Consider the following 14,875-nt stretch of genomic DNA (forward strand, 5'->3'; position numbering starts at 1 on the left):
GCTAAAACTTCAATTATTTCAAACTCAGCAATGACCTCCTTCGACAAAGAACTGAGAGGTATCAGTAACGTGTCAATTCATTAAAAAACCAAGAAAAAATTGAAATAATCTACTTTGATTTTTTTGTTTTTAAAAATCATTTTATTGGAGGCTCGTACAAGTCTTATCACAATCCACACATATACATCCATTGTGTCAAGCACGTTTGCACATTTGTTGCCCTCATCATTCTCAAAACATTTGCTTTCTACTTGAGCCCTTGGTATCAGCTCATTTTTTCCCTACCCTCCCCGCCCCCTCCCTCAGGAACTCTTGATAATTTATAAATTATTATTGTTTTGTCATGTCTTACACTGTCTGACGTCTCCCTTTACCCACTTTTCTGTTGTCTGTCCCCCAGGGAGGGGGTTTTATGTAGATCCTTGTAATTGGTCCCCCCTTTCTACCCACCTTCCCTCCACCCTCCCAGTATCGCCACTCTCACCTCCGATCCTGAAGGGTTCATCTGTCCTGGATTCCCTGTTTCTAGTCCCTATCTGTACCAGTGCACATCCTCTAGTCTAGAGGGATTTGTAGGGTAGAATTGGGATCATGATACTGGGCGGGTAGGAAGCATTAAAGAACTGGAGCAAAGTCCTATGTTACATCATTGTTTCACTGCACCCTGGACTGGCTAAGTCTCCTCCGGAGACCCATTCTGTAAGGGAATGTCCAGTTGCCTACAGATGGGCTTTGGGTCCCCACTTCACACACCCCCCCTCATTCACAATGGTATGATTTTTTTGTTCTTTGATGCCTGATACCTGATCCCTTCGACCCCTCGTGATCACACAGGCAGGTTTGCTTCTTCTATGTGGGCTTTGATGCTTCTCAGCTAGATGGCCTCTTGTTTACCTTCAAGCCTTTAAGATCTCAGACACTATATCTTTTGATAGCAGGGCACCATCAGCTTTCTTCATCACATTTGCTTATGCACTCATTTGTCTTCAGCGATCATGTCAGGAAGGTGACCGTCACGGAATGCCAGTTTAATAGAACAAAGTGTTCTTGCATTGAGGGAGTACGTGAGTGGAGGCCCAATGTTCATCTGCTACCTTAATACTAAACCTATAAATGTATGCATATAAATATATTTCTGCATCATTTTATATATATATATATTTTAAAAATATGAATATGCCTGTATTTAGACCTCTACAAATGCCCTTTGCCTCCTAGTTCTTTCCTCTACTTCCTCTTACTTTCCTCTTGTCCCACTATCATGCTCAGCCTTCTTTTGGGTTTCAGTAATGCCTCTCCGTTACCTTGTCTACTTTGAGCTTTTAATTGGGATGTTGCTCCCAATGGCAACTCTTCAAGCAACTGCACTTGCTGAAAGGCTAAAAAGGTCCTAAGCTTTTCTTTGCTGCAATTAAACATGAATTATTTAATACTGGTAAATAATATTCCTTGTGTGGCTTACAAATGAGCCACTCAGAAAATGAGCAGGCTTCAAAATGTTATGGAAACAAACAAACATTACTTTTAAATTCCATATTCTACAAATATTCTGAAGCCTTCTTGAAATGAAGTTTCATTTCAGTTTTTATCAAGAAACTCTGCTGTGATGAAATATTGCTCTATTTAAAATTTTCTAACCCATTACTTTTCAGAGAAGAGAAATTATGATGAGTGCTTAATCTGGTAATGTCAAAATCCACTGTATTCCTATTGCATTGCTATGTCACTGCCTAACAAAACAATGCTTTGTAGTTCACACTCCACTGTGCCTTAAGAGCACAGCATTCTGTTTTCAACATACTTGGTATAAAACGGTAATAAAATATCCCAGAATGGCAGCGGTATGTGGCACTTAAAACGTTGTTATAACTACATCAAAGATTTGTAGTGTGCTGTGCAGCTGTACAAAACTATTGCAGAGTGCTACATGAGGTCTGTTGCAACTATTTAGCTCTACCCTGGTACCATGAAAGCAGCCATAGACAATGTATTTTTTTTAAAAAGGTTGTGACTATATCCCAGTAAATTTATTTATGAGCACCAATTTGAACCTCTGATGGTGTACTGGGCTATTCACTAGGCTGCTAACATAGGTTAGCAGTTCAAATCCATCAGACCTTCCACGTGAGAACGATGAAGTTTTCTGCTCTTATAAAAATGTACAGCTTTGGAACCCCTCAGGGCAGTCCTATTCTGTTCAATAAGAACGCTAAGGTTTGCAATCAATTTAATGGCCGTTTCATTTTTTTTTCAATTCTATTTGTTTCAAAGCAAGGATGGTTAAGACTTCCTCTCACATACTCCCTGAAAAAGGGTATCATGTTTGGTGTTGTCAGAAAAGAGGAGGAAGACCCTCAATGAGATAGAATAATATATAGGCTGCAACAATGGGCTCACATCTAATGACACAGGAGAAGGCAGCTTCATTCAATTGTCCCTAAGGTTGCTAACAAAGTCAGAAACAACTTCACAGGGCAAATCAACAAATTTGAATTCGATATATATTTTGTATTTTCTAAGAGTATCATTATTTTCATTTTTGGACTTTTTTCATGTAAAATATTATTCTTTGAATATAGGGTCATATAAAAGCCAATGGTAGAACACAGCTTGTTGACCCTCAGATTGAATTAATTTTACTATGAAAAGCAATAAAGGACAAAAATCTGGCTCCTGTATGGACAGTGAAGCCAGACTGTCAGATTACCAAAACCGCAGTTTTTTGGGGCAAATGAAGATAACATTAGTGGTTACCAAGCTGGCTGTCTTGAGGATAAAGTGAATGTAAACCTTCTAAGAATACCTCTTATAACTACCTCTTACTGTAGGTTGGTTAGCTAGCATCCAGCCAAGCCCAACTCTTGAGGGTCTCACATGCTAGATTATGACTGCTTCATAGGGTTATCATAGTCATTTCTGTTCATTGACATGGAGGCTCAACACCAGGCTGGACTGCATCATCTGAGTCCTAAACTGTAGCTAACATGTAGTAAATGCATTAGCTATCTATATTGCCTCCTAAGAAGATAATCCCTAAGGCATTACGTCAGCACTCTGTATGCTGTAGAGAGTGCTCATTGGCACAAGCAATCTACATGGACATTGAAGACATCCATAACATACCCAGATGTCCAGAAGATAACTCAGACACTGCCATAGTACCTCACCACATCCACGGCAATGTTCTGTTCTACTTATCACCATCTCACTAGCACTCTCATGCCTATACAAGTCAAATGCTAGGTACTGTATATACTCGAGTGTAAGCCGACCCAAATTTCAGCTGAGGCACCTAATTTTACCACAAAAACTGCATTTAAAATGTGCTGAAAAACTCGGCTTTTACACTAGTATATACGGTATTACCCCTCTTCTTGGGTATTGCTGTAATTTTCAACATAGCAATAGTTCTAACAAGACCACCCACCTGCATATTGTTGCATATCTAGATTAATGAGCAAGAGACATGAAAGTGAGATTTTAAGAACTACTATTGTTAGCAGTAATGTTATACAAGCTCTGATGGCACAATTGTTAAAGCACTTGGCCTTGAATCCAAACATTGCTGTTTCAAACTCACCAGGCACCCTGTGAGAGAACATTGTGGCAGCCAGCTTGGATAAATGTGTATAGCCTTGGAACCTCTATGGACAGTTCTATTTTGTCCGGCGTGGTTGCTGTTGCTGAGTCAGAAGTGGCTCAACAGCATCAGGTAAATTTTAGACAATAAACTAAAAAACTCCCCTCACAAAAGGGTCATAAGGAAGGGACGAGCCAGCCAGGGTGCAGTATAGCATCAAGGAAATATTCCTCTGGTTCTTTATGCTCCCCCCCACACTATCATAACTCCATTTCTATCTTACTAACCCAGCTGGATTAAAGCAGATAAGAGTTCTCGACATGCGGAATCCAGGACAGATAAACCCTGCAGGTACAATAATGAGAATAGCAATAACATGAGGGTAGGGGGAAGCGATCAGAATGATCAATGTGTAAATCTCCCCCAACCCCTACAGATGAACAACAGAAATGTGGCTGAAAGGAGACAGCAGCTGGTGTAAGATACGAAAACAATAATTTATAATTTATCAAGGGGTAATAAGGGTGGGGAATGGGGAGAGCTGGAAACAAGAGCTCAAGTAGAAAGAAAATGTTTTGAAAATGATGAAGGCAACCTATGTACAAATGTGCTTAATACAATTGATGTATGGATTGTTGTAAGTGCTATAAAAGCCCCCAATAAAATAATGTATTAAAAAATTAAAAAACAGTGATTCTATATAAACAGATGAAAGTTTAAGTAGCTAAAAGGTTGCAAATGAGACTCAATACAGACCTACTGTGAAATATCTTATACTTAGCTACTTTTCAAAGTATACAAAACCACAAAAGTTGAGTTATTTAATATGCCTTGAATGTCATTTCTTCTGCCCCTAAGTCAAATATTTAAGACTAAGGTCTCAGGAAGACACTGAGGAACTTTCTGTTCTGGATATGTGGTAAAATAGGACCTCTAGATGATTTAATTTACTCTAATTTCAGTTCCTCAATTCTTTTTGCTTATGTACACTATGGAAATATAAATTACTTTAACAAAGGTAAAAACTTGTCCATTAAAAGACAGTTTGGAAAATATACAAAAAGGAACTATCAAAACTGATTTAAAAATCAGTTAATTACTCACCCACAACCAGGCCACATTCGGGACAAATCATATCGCCAGCTCTGTAGTCCTCCACTAAAATTGCATCAGGATGGTTTGGACACGTGACTCGCGGAAGAGCATCCAAACTAAAAGAAAAAAAAACACCTGGTAACCTCTTGACAATTATGTAACAAACTAATCATCAGCTGGAGGAGGGGAGGAATGATAAGCTCTTTTCCAATCCCGTACATTTATAACTTGAACATTTAAGCTTAATTGTCAAAGCATTCAGTTAGGCTGTCTCATATTCTAGCTAGTAACTAGTTGGTAGATTTTATGGGAACTATTTTTATTAGAGTAACTTGATTTCCCAATATGAAAGGCTGTTAAAAATGTACACCACAGGAAACATAATGTTTCTTTTCCTTTATCATGTGACCTACCAAGACTTTTAAGGAATCTTGAGTAGTGCATTACTGGCACTTACATAAAACCATTCCAGTTGAGCCCCTAGTCAGTATTTCTCTGGCTGCAGAATAAATTTCATTTCTTTGTTTTTCTCTTGTTAGTGTGCTCAGTTATATGCAGGAACACCCTAGGTTTTTAGAGACAGCTCCTAAAGGAAACTCACTCCCCATCGAGTGGGTTCAGCCTCACAGCTATCCTCTACCATGGGGCAGGACTGCCTCTGTGGGTTTCAGAGACTATAACTTGTTATGGGAGTAGAAACCTCGACCTGCCCCTTCATATTATGAAAACTGCAACATTAAAGCCTAGGTCCCTAAATTTGGCATATCATTAGAATCACCTGGGGATCTGGTGAAATTACAGATATCCCTGGGCTCCATCTGCAACCAAAGGAATCAGAATCTCTAGAGCAGCGTTTCTCAACCTGTGGTCGAAACCCCTTTATTGAGGGTGGAATGACCCCTTCACAGAGGTCGCCCAATTCTTAACAGTAGCAAAATTACAGTTATGAAGTAGCACTGAAAATAATTTTATGGTTGGGGGGGGGTGTCACCACAACATGAGGAACTGTATGAAAGGGTCGTGGCATTTGGAAGGTTGAGAACCTCTGCTCAAGGGAGAACTTCATACACTTGTTCTGACTCAACAATTCCACATAAAAGACTTGAATACTCTGATACAGGCAAGAAGCAGTGAACTAACAGAAAGGTCTGTGGGTCAGCCCCTATCCCTGATAACTCAACCCCCATCCCCAGAAGAATTCATTACAAAGGACATCACTGAAAACACAGCTAGCTGGGGCGGGGGGGGGGCGGTGTTAGGTGAAGGAGGGAGAAAGAGAGAGAAAGGATGGAGAGAGAGAACAGCATCCTGGCCCCCAAGCTTCAAGGACAACAATCCCGCTCGGAGTAGGGTTGCACAGAGAGGCTCAGCCTCACCATGAGACACAATGTCCCCTTACTGACCCACAGCACTATAGTGGCAGCACTGGAGACACAGTTCAGAATTGTGCCCAGTCGCCCACAGCCCACCAGGGTGAAACATGAAGGAAGTGTAACAGAGTAGCAAGGGGAGCAAGCAACAAAGTCCTCAAGGAATTCTGAAAATAAGACTTCAAACTTCAAGCGGGGGTTGGGTGGTGGGTGGTGGGTGGCAGAGCTTGGCACTAGATCAGACCTGATCAGACCTGGAACTATTTATAGGTTATTTTGGGTTTTTAATTTTGATATCTATCTATATAAAAGAGGCAGGATAAACAATCCTGAGGAGAAGCAACGAGCCTGAAGGGTGTGTGTGTGTGGGGGGGGGGGGATACAAGGGAGAGGAGGAAGTGGGGGAAATGGAGGGAGGGAGGAGTGAACAAACCTGAGAACAAGGGAACAACAAGAGATCTAAATTTGATGGCGAGGAAGGCATAGAACACCTGGTGGGGTTCGATCAAGTGCAATGTAGCCCAGAAGAAGTATGGAGAGCAAAATGAAAGTTGAACATGGTAGTGGGACAGGAGGAAAGTAAAAGGAAATGGAGGAAAGAATTAGGAGGCAACACATAAACATAAGTATATACATATGTACACATATTAATATATAATGATAAGGATGTAGGTCTATGTCCATATATAGGTTAAATAGTAAGGTAGCAGAGAGACATTGGGCCTCTACTCAAGTCCTCCCTCAACACAAGAACACTTTGCTCTAATAACCTGGCATTCTGTGATGCTCACCTTCCCAACATGATCACTGAAGACAAAATGGGTGTATAAGCAAATGGTGTCCGGCTATCAAAAGACATAGCATCTGGGGTCTTAAAGGCTTGAAGATAAACAAGCGGCCATCTAGCAGAGAAGCAACAAAGCCCACATGGAAGAAGCACACCAACCCACGCAATCATGAGGTGTCAATAGGATCCAGTATCAGGCATTAGAAGACCCAAAACAACCAACCATTCCGATGCCAATGAGGGGAGTTGGAATGGAGACTCAAAGCCCATCTGTAGACAACTGGATATCCCTCACAGAAGGGCCAAAAGGAAGGGACGAGCCAGCCATGGTGCAGTATAGCACAGACAAAACACAACATTCCTCTAGTTCAGTGATTCTCAACCTTCCTAATACCAACACCTTCTAACAGTTCGTCATGTTGTGGTGGCCCCCAATCATAAAATTATTTTTGTTGCTATTTCATAACTGTAATTTTGCTACTGTTAGGAATCAGGTGATCCTATGAAAGGGTCATTCAAGCCCCCAAAGGGATCACAACCCACAGGTTGAGAACAACTGCTCTAGTTCTTTAATGCTACACACACACACAGACACACAATCATGACCACAGTTCTACCTTACAAATCTGGCTAAACTAGAGCCTGTACACTGTTACAGATACGAGCTCTCGACAGACTACAGGGACGGATAAACCCCTCAGGACCAATAATCAGAGTAGCGATCACATGAAGGTAGGGAGAAGGTGTGGGGAAAAGGGAGAGAAAGGGGAAACCAAGCAAATGAGTGATGTACCTCCCCACCCCCCAGGGGATGAACAACAGAATCATGGGTGAAGGAAGCCAGCAGACAGTATAAAAAATGAAAATAAAAATAATTTATAAATTATCAAGGGTTCATGAGTGTGGGAGTGGGTGAGGGAGGAGAAAAAAGAGGAGCTGATATTCAAGTAGAAAGAAAATGTTTGGGACATGAAGGCAACATATGTACAAATATGCTTGATACAATTGATGTATGGATTGTTGTAAGAGCCCCCAACAAAATGATTAAACTAAAAATAAATTAATTAAAAAAAACTTAGGAATGAATTTCTTCCATAACCAGGGTCAGACTGCCTTTATTTAGAATGGTGCATTGAACTTAACAGGCATATTTATGAGTGGTGGTAGAGGAATTCAGTGAGATTTGGTTTTGCATATTCAAGATATGGTTTCAGAAACTACTTTTCAGTCAGTTATACTATCATTAATTTGCTCAACTATTTTGAATAAAGCAATTAAGGAAAGGCACATTTGCCTTAAATAACCTGACAGAATTAGATTAAAAAGGAACAGAAATGGAACACAAATTTAGTAGGTGTGTAAATGAATCTCACAAATACATATACATGAGGCAAAATCAAATATTTTAAAATATGTAAACAGGTATTTGTAACTTTGGATAAACTTTCTTGGGCTAACAAGTACAACTCAAAAGGTCAATTCTCAAGTATGTTTGAAAATGATGCTACCCAAAGTAAAATAATCCATGTTACCCGCGAAGTATATATTCAAGTGAACCAAAACAAGCCTTGATTCATCTCATTAGTAAATGAGGAATTACTCATTAGGTTCATCTCATTAAGAAAATTAGGGATTACTTCTATCCACATTTATGCCATAAATTATTGGCAGGAAAAATGGTAGCAATCTAAAATAAGCAAAGAAAAGGTTTGATGTTAGTACTCATATATATCTTTATATGTAATGATATAGAAGCACTTCAAAAGATATGTGAAGAAACAATATAGCACTGAAAAAAGAATGAGATGCAGTTAAACACAGTACCAGGATCAGAGGCATCTTAAAATGCTAACCAAAAAAAGTGGACATATATGAGAGGATTTCGTTTAATATACTACCTTAGTTCAGGTAAAAACAAAAAGGATGTTACAGGCCAGGATGTGGCTTGGGGGCGGGGCAGGACATAGGATTGAAGATGCAAGGCAGACTCGCAGCGTGCTAGGAGACCTTGGTAGTTATGTGTACATGCACACACTGTGAAATAACTGAGCTGTGAATCTATGTTTACATGAGGCCACTTCTTAGGAGCATAGGAGGTGGGAACATATAGACACATTAGATAAAGCATAGGATTTCTAGGAAAATACCAAGAAGCTGCTAACAATCAATGCTTGTAGGATGTCTGGGAACCAGGGAAAGGAGGTTGGTGTATTTTCTGTACTTATTTTTCATAATTTGTATTATCTATCAAAATGAAATGGAATCATGCTAGATAATGTCTAACCCAGTGGTTCTCAACCTTCCTCATGCCGTGATCCTTTCATACAATTCCTCATGTTGTGGTGAGCCCCCAATCATAAAATTATTTTCATTGCTACTTTGTAACTGCCATTTTGCTACTCTTATGAATCAGGCGACCCCTGTGAAAGGGTCATTCGACTCCCAAAGAAGTCGCGACCCACAGGTTGAGAACCGCTGGAACCAAATTATTGAATAGAGTAATATGAAACTTCAAAAAGTTTGTGAAAAAATTCTTTTAGTTCCATTTTTCCATGAACTTTTTGAAGCCTCTTGTATATAAGGAACCACACGAACTGTGCAGTAGTGGAGAAAGTGAAACAATAGGGAAGGAATGAAGAAAATAGTTATTAGTAACATGAAAGTTATCAACAAGCCAGATATCCAACTTTAGTTTGCAGCCACCATCCAGCCATAAAAAAATTAAACAGATCCCCTATAACCACAGGTTCCCAAACTTATTTAGCCTTCCACCCCCTTTACAGAAAAAATAATTATTTTACTCAGGAATCTTGGCAATTAAACTTTTGTACAGTAGCCCATAATCCGGGATAAAGTACTCTTATCCACTTTTGCAGCCCGACTGGATAGCTAGTTCCAGGACTTTCCTGGGGACGGTATCCACCACTTTGGGAAACTGCTCTACATGGATGCCTAGGTGTGTTGTGTGCAACAGGTACATTATACTAATACATTACATTCAACCAAACAACCCAGCAATATAGGGGTTATCTCCATTTTAAAGATTATGTTCAGAATAAATGGCCTGAGGTTATACAATTAGTTAAGGGGTGAAGCTTAGATTTGAACCCAGAACATGTATGCTTTTCTTGGTGAGAACACTAAGCAGACCCCCAATACCTACTGTGCAGCTTCTTCCAGGGGGAAAAATACTGAAAGTAGAAATACTAACATTTACCTTTATGTGTTATTATTAGAAGAAAAATCTCAAGAGACCAATTAGTACAAAGGGCACAAGAAAATTTAAAAGCTGGAATGTTAAAAAAAAAGTTTGATGCAAATTTTTAGAAACAAATGCAGAGAATGTATTCTTCAGGTAAAATATCGAGTGACTATGGATTCTGTGGCATTTAACTACTGCAATATTTTTACAAATAAAACTTCCTACTACACACACACAATATGCAAAGCTGTGCCCAAATATGATCACATTTACCTCCAAGTTCCACTACAAAGTCATATTTTTGAAATTTGGGGACAATTTGAATTTACAGAGCAGAAAGGGAAGTATGTTTTTAACCTGACAGAACCACGCCCACATAAAATGATTGAGCATTCAATCACAGAATTACAATCAGTAAACAAGGGTGTCACTGGTTTTAAAGGCTGTTTCCAAACGCCCAAATATGCCATTAGCAACAGCTGCTCCCCTCACCCTGAGGTTTTTGGGGTGTTTTTTCATAACATAACATGGTAAACATTGGCAATCCTAAAAGGGGCCTATATTCTCCAACTTACTGTTGATGGTCAATGACTTTCATTGGGAACACAATTCCACCCGAAATTAATAGAGCTGCCTTCAAGAAGCAGGGTAGAAAATAAGTGGAAACTTCCAATACATTCTGAGTTAACTAGAGGCCAATTGTGTGATAACAGGAAACAGGTATCTTGGTTTCTATGCTGTGTTCTAAATACTAACTTTGGCATGACTCAGTTTACACTTCAACAAGAACACTAATATCTACCTCGTGGGGTAATGAGAGATATAATTAGGGTCTGCAAACATGTCTTAGTTCCTAAGATTAAAGGCTGTCTGTGGGCACTGCATACATCTCCTGTAGATACGGGTACATATTAAAAAAAAAGTTAGTCACGGCTCGGCTTATGCCATTAATTTTCTGCAGGCAGAGATTGGTTTCCTGCGGGACTACGCAAACGGTGGCGCTTATAAAGATATTTTTAACACGAGAACGAATGGAGACTTCGGAAAGACCCTGGCTTCCACTTCGCAGACTCGCTAAGGCACAATTCTTGAGCTGTCAGACGGGTAGGGGCCGGGAAGGAGCCCGTTTGCCCCGCTCCTGCGGAAGGAGGAATCGCAGCTGGTTGAGACCCAGATGGAAACACGCGCGTAGGGGAAAACTGACACGAAAAGGACGGGGGAAAGCGAGGCCCCGCGCCGTGAAGGCAGGAGACCGCAGAGAGGCGGACCGGGCGCGAGGCCCCCAAGGCGAGCCCGGCGACATCAGGACGGCCGCGCCGTCTGACGCGTCCCGGTGCAGGCCCGACAGCCTGTCCCGCCGTCCGGCCCGGGGTCTCCCGCGCCCGCCGCCGGACACGCCCTTTCAGCGGCTGCCTTGACAGCCCGGGGCCCGCCGCCAGCCCTTCGGCTAGCCGGCCTCGGCCGGACGTACTAACCGGCTGGTAGACGCCATCTTCACGGTCCCTGCGGCTTCCGCAACAACAGCCACGCAAAGCACGGGGAGCGTCTGTGACGAGAAGACGCCGGGAGCCGAGCTTTTATAGGCCCACCGGTGACGCAGACGTCCCGGGGCGCGGCTACGGGTCGCGAAATGGGCCAAGAGCATTGAACGTTCGTGCGCTCGTGCTTTACGTCTTTTTCTTTTCTTTCTTTCTTTCTTTTTTCTTTTTCTTTTTTTTAATATTTCTGTTCGGCTTCGGAAAGCAGCAGGGTCTGCGGGTAAATCGCCGTAACTGCTAAAAGAAAACTCTCTACAGAACCCGACGAACTGGCTCCGCCGGACCCGTGGCGGGGACCCGGAGCGAAGCGACGGCCCACCAGGGGTTCGCCCTCCCTGCCTTCTCGGCCGGGGGAGGATGGGGCTGCCGCCCCCGAAACCCTGGCGAGCGGCTCTCCTTTGCCCCGTAGGGTTTCCCTGAGCTGGCCTCCACCCGAGAGCAATGGGTTTGGGGGGACTTGTGGAGGAGGGGGAGCCCGCTGGCTGCTCCAGTTGGAGCGCCCCCTCTCCGGCCCCGAGGGTGACTGAGGAATTTGGAGTAAAGGGAGCAATCCACGGAGGTCACCAGAACCAACGTCCGCCAGGCTCGGTGTCCTCGCGGTCACGGCGGCCCAGCGCATCCGTGCGGAGCGTGTGAAGGTCCGCCTGTCCTGCCCTCTGGGCGTGGGCAGATTAAACAAAAGCACGAGCGCACGGTGCAGCCTGTACGGCGGGGCTGTGTGGCCCTGCCTCGAATGGCTTTATTTTATTTCTTTATATCCTTGGCAAATTTAATTGATCGGTGCTTGATAGAAAGTCTAGCTATGGCACAGAATCCCGTAGATTGATTTATTCGTTAAACCAGTATCTGAATCGGAAAAATAGCCACAATACCATTGCCCCCACTTAGTTGCGAACAAACCACCTTTGACTCTGCGGAGACTGGCAAAAGGTTGCTCCGTGGTTTCTATGGTGATGGAACGTAAAAATAATGCCTGCTTTGTTCATTCCGGGTGGAGCATAAATGCCACTGGACAAGCATTGTTTTCCGGAGAAGGTGGGAGACACTATGTTCTATTGAAAGAAAAGGGCATGGGAGGGACAGAGGTTCAGGAAGTGAAATCGATATAAGGTTGTGTGAGCACTTTTGCTTCCACCCTCCCTGCCTTTCCTACCTGTCTTCAATCTTACATTCTCTAATTCTGGAATTTGAAAACGTGACTGTACCCTGGTAAATATTTTTCCTTCTAAATATTTGCAAACGTTTCCAAAATGCCTACGCATTTCTTTTGTGCCAAGTGAGGGTCTGTGGACACCCCGCTCTCCTACTTTTAAGGATTTTTCATTATGGTGCAATTGAGCTTTGAGGGTAAAGAGGAAGAAAACCAGAGGGCATTGGGCATAAGTCCCACTAGATTTCTAGAATTAGAGATCTAAGAGGGAGACCAAGTGACTGGTTAAATTACTGGGGTCCCACCTAGTGAAGCCGTTACAGTCTAAGGTGACCATATTTTAACATTGGTAAAGCGGGACACCATTGATAAAACTCATATCCTGGCGAAATAGCCATATGGCAGCCGAAAACCGTATACCCTAGCTTGTGCATTCTTTAAAAAAATGGAGACTTTTTAAAAACACTGCAGGACGCAGGAAAAATTGTTAAAAATCAGGATGTCTGGTCACCTGACGGATAACATGAAAAACAACTAAGCATTATTCCTTTTCTTTTGTCAGTGTGGCGCTGGTAATATATAAAGCACTTCATCAGCATCCAACTATTTAATCATTTTTTGTGGTCTCCAGTTCAAAACATACATACACAACTGAGCTCTAACTGCTATTATATGTCTTTTTGCCACATCTGTGTACCACATGACCTAGTATTTTTAATTAAATTAATTCATCTTTTATACTTGAACATTTATTTGAAAAGTTTCCATCATTACTGTAAAAATCACAACTTGATATGCTAATTTAATTCTTAGAAGATCTTAAGTGGCTTTACATTCCTAATAAATAATAAAGAAAAAGTTTGAGAGCCAGCTAGGTTTAAAACTAAAACACACTTTATTGATTTATGCTTTGTATACCATAGACTTCGATCATTTTCAATTTACAATTTAATGATGCCAATAATTTTACCAACTTGTGTAAACCATCACCACAATTCAGTGTTAGAACATTTCCACCACCCCAATAAGATCCTTTATGCTCAGTTTTTTCAGTAAACCCAGTCCACGCTCAACCCAAGGAACCAATTTACTTTCTGTAACTATAGATTTGCCCTTCCCAACATTTCATAAACTGAGGGTTCACATATAATACCACCACAAAAACCACATGTATATGTATACTATTCACATAGGATGAACGGGAAACTGGCGGGGAGAGGGCTGGAGGGATTGCTTTGTTTGCAAAAACCCTTAAAACACATGCATTATTTGCTTAAAACTACAGTCAGTAATTATTTGTATTTGTGGGGGCTTGGGGACCTGGCTTCTTTCATATGGCATAAGGTTAGGTTGATTAAGTGACTACACTTTAAACATGTCTGTCTGGGGCTGATAATCTCCTAGCAGAAAGGAGCTTTGGTAAGTATGTGTTTGGAAATTTCAGACATTTTGCTGGAGTAGGAAGAATGGATGATTTAGTATCATCCACAACTAGGTCTAACTGGACTCCACTGGAATTGGAATGAGGCCCCTAGTACTTTAGATCAGTCTCATGCACCTAGCACTACTTATGTACTATTTTTGGAAATTCAGGAGTCCTGGTCCCATATAGGTTACACATTCGACTGCATTCACCAGGGTCAGCAGTTCAAAACCATCAGCCACTCACAGAGGGAAAGATGAGTCTTTCTAAGCCCTTAGACAGTCACAGCCTCAGAAACTCACAGGCAGTTCTACCATGTCGTGGCTCACTGGTGGTGAGTTTGGTTTTTTGGTTTCCGAGAAAACTGTAGGAGTTTTAGATATCAAAATATAATAATCAAATTTTAAAATATTCAAACACCGAAAGTTAGAAAGATAATATTAGCTAGTGTGGCCAGACGCTGGCCAGGGAGAAGAGAGGCTGTCAGGAGTGTGGCAGAAACTGTAAGAGAAATGGAGACATATGTCTGCACATACCCCTCCAGCACAAAGGAAAGTAAAGGGCAGAATAAGACCCATTTCCTTATCAGTGGAAGAGACCAGAGACTGGGGAGAAAGTGAGAGATGGTGGAGAAAGGGAGGATGCTCACACTAGCCTCACAGTGATGGAAGAGACTTGCATTTGGGTCAGAGAAAAGAGCACAGCATGAAGTCTGGGGTGCCCGGGTGGG

General features: G+C 41.8%; 1 protein-coding gene across 1 annotated transcript in view; it reads right to left on the bottom strand.

The window, feature by feature from the left end:
• GTF2B (general transcription factor IIB) overlaps nt 1-11,665 on the bottom strand; it is a 37,253-nt gene extending 25,588 nt beyond the window's left edge. The window contains exons 1-2 of the mRNA XM_075558083.1: nt 11,510-11,665; nt 4,685-4,791 (exon numbers count right to left, since the gene is read on the bottom strand). Coding sequence (XP_075414198.1) covers nt 4,685-4,791; nt 11,510-11,526 — 124 coding nt within the window. The 5' untranslated portion in view covers nt 11,527-11,665. The remainder of the gene's footprint in view (nt 1-4,684; nt 4,792-11,509) is intronic.
• Between the last annotated feature and the right edge of the window lie 3,210 nt (nt 11,666-14,875).

Source organism: Tenrec ecaudatus, chromosome 1, assembly GCF_050624435.1.
Source record: "Tenrec ecaudatus isolate mTenEca1 chromosome 1, mTenEca1.hap1, whole genome shotgun sequence".
NCBI lineage: Eukaryota > Metazoa > Chordata > Mammalia > Afrosoricida > Tenrecidae > Tenrec > Tenrec ecaudatus.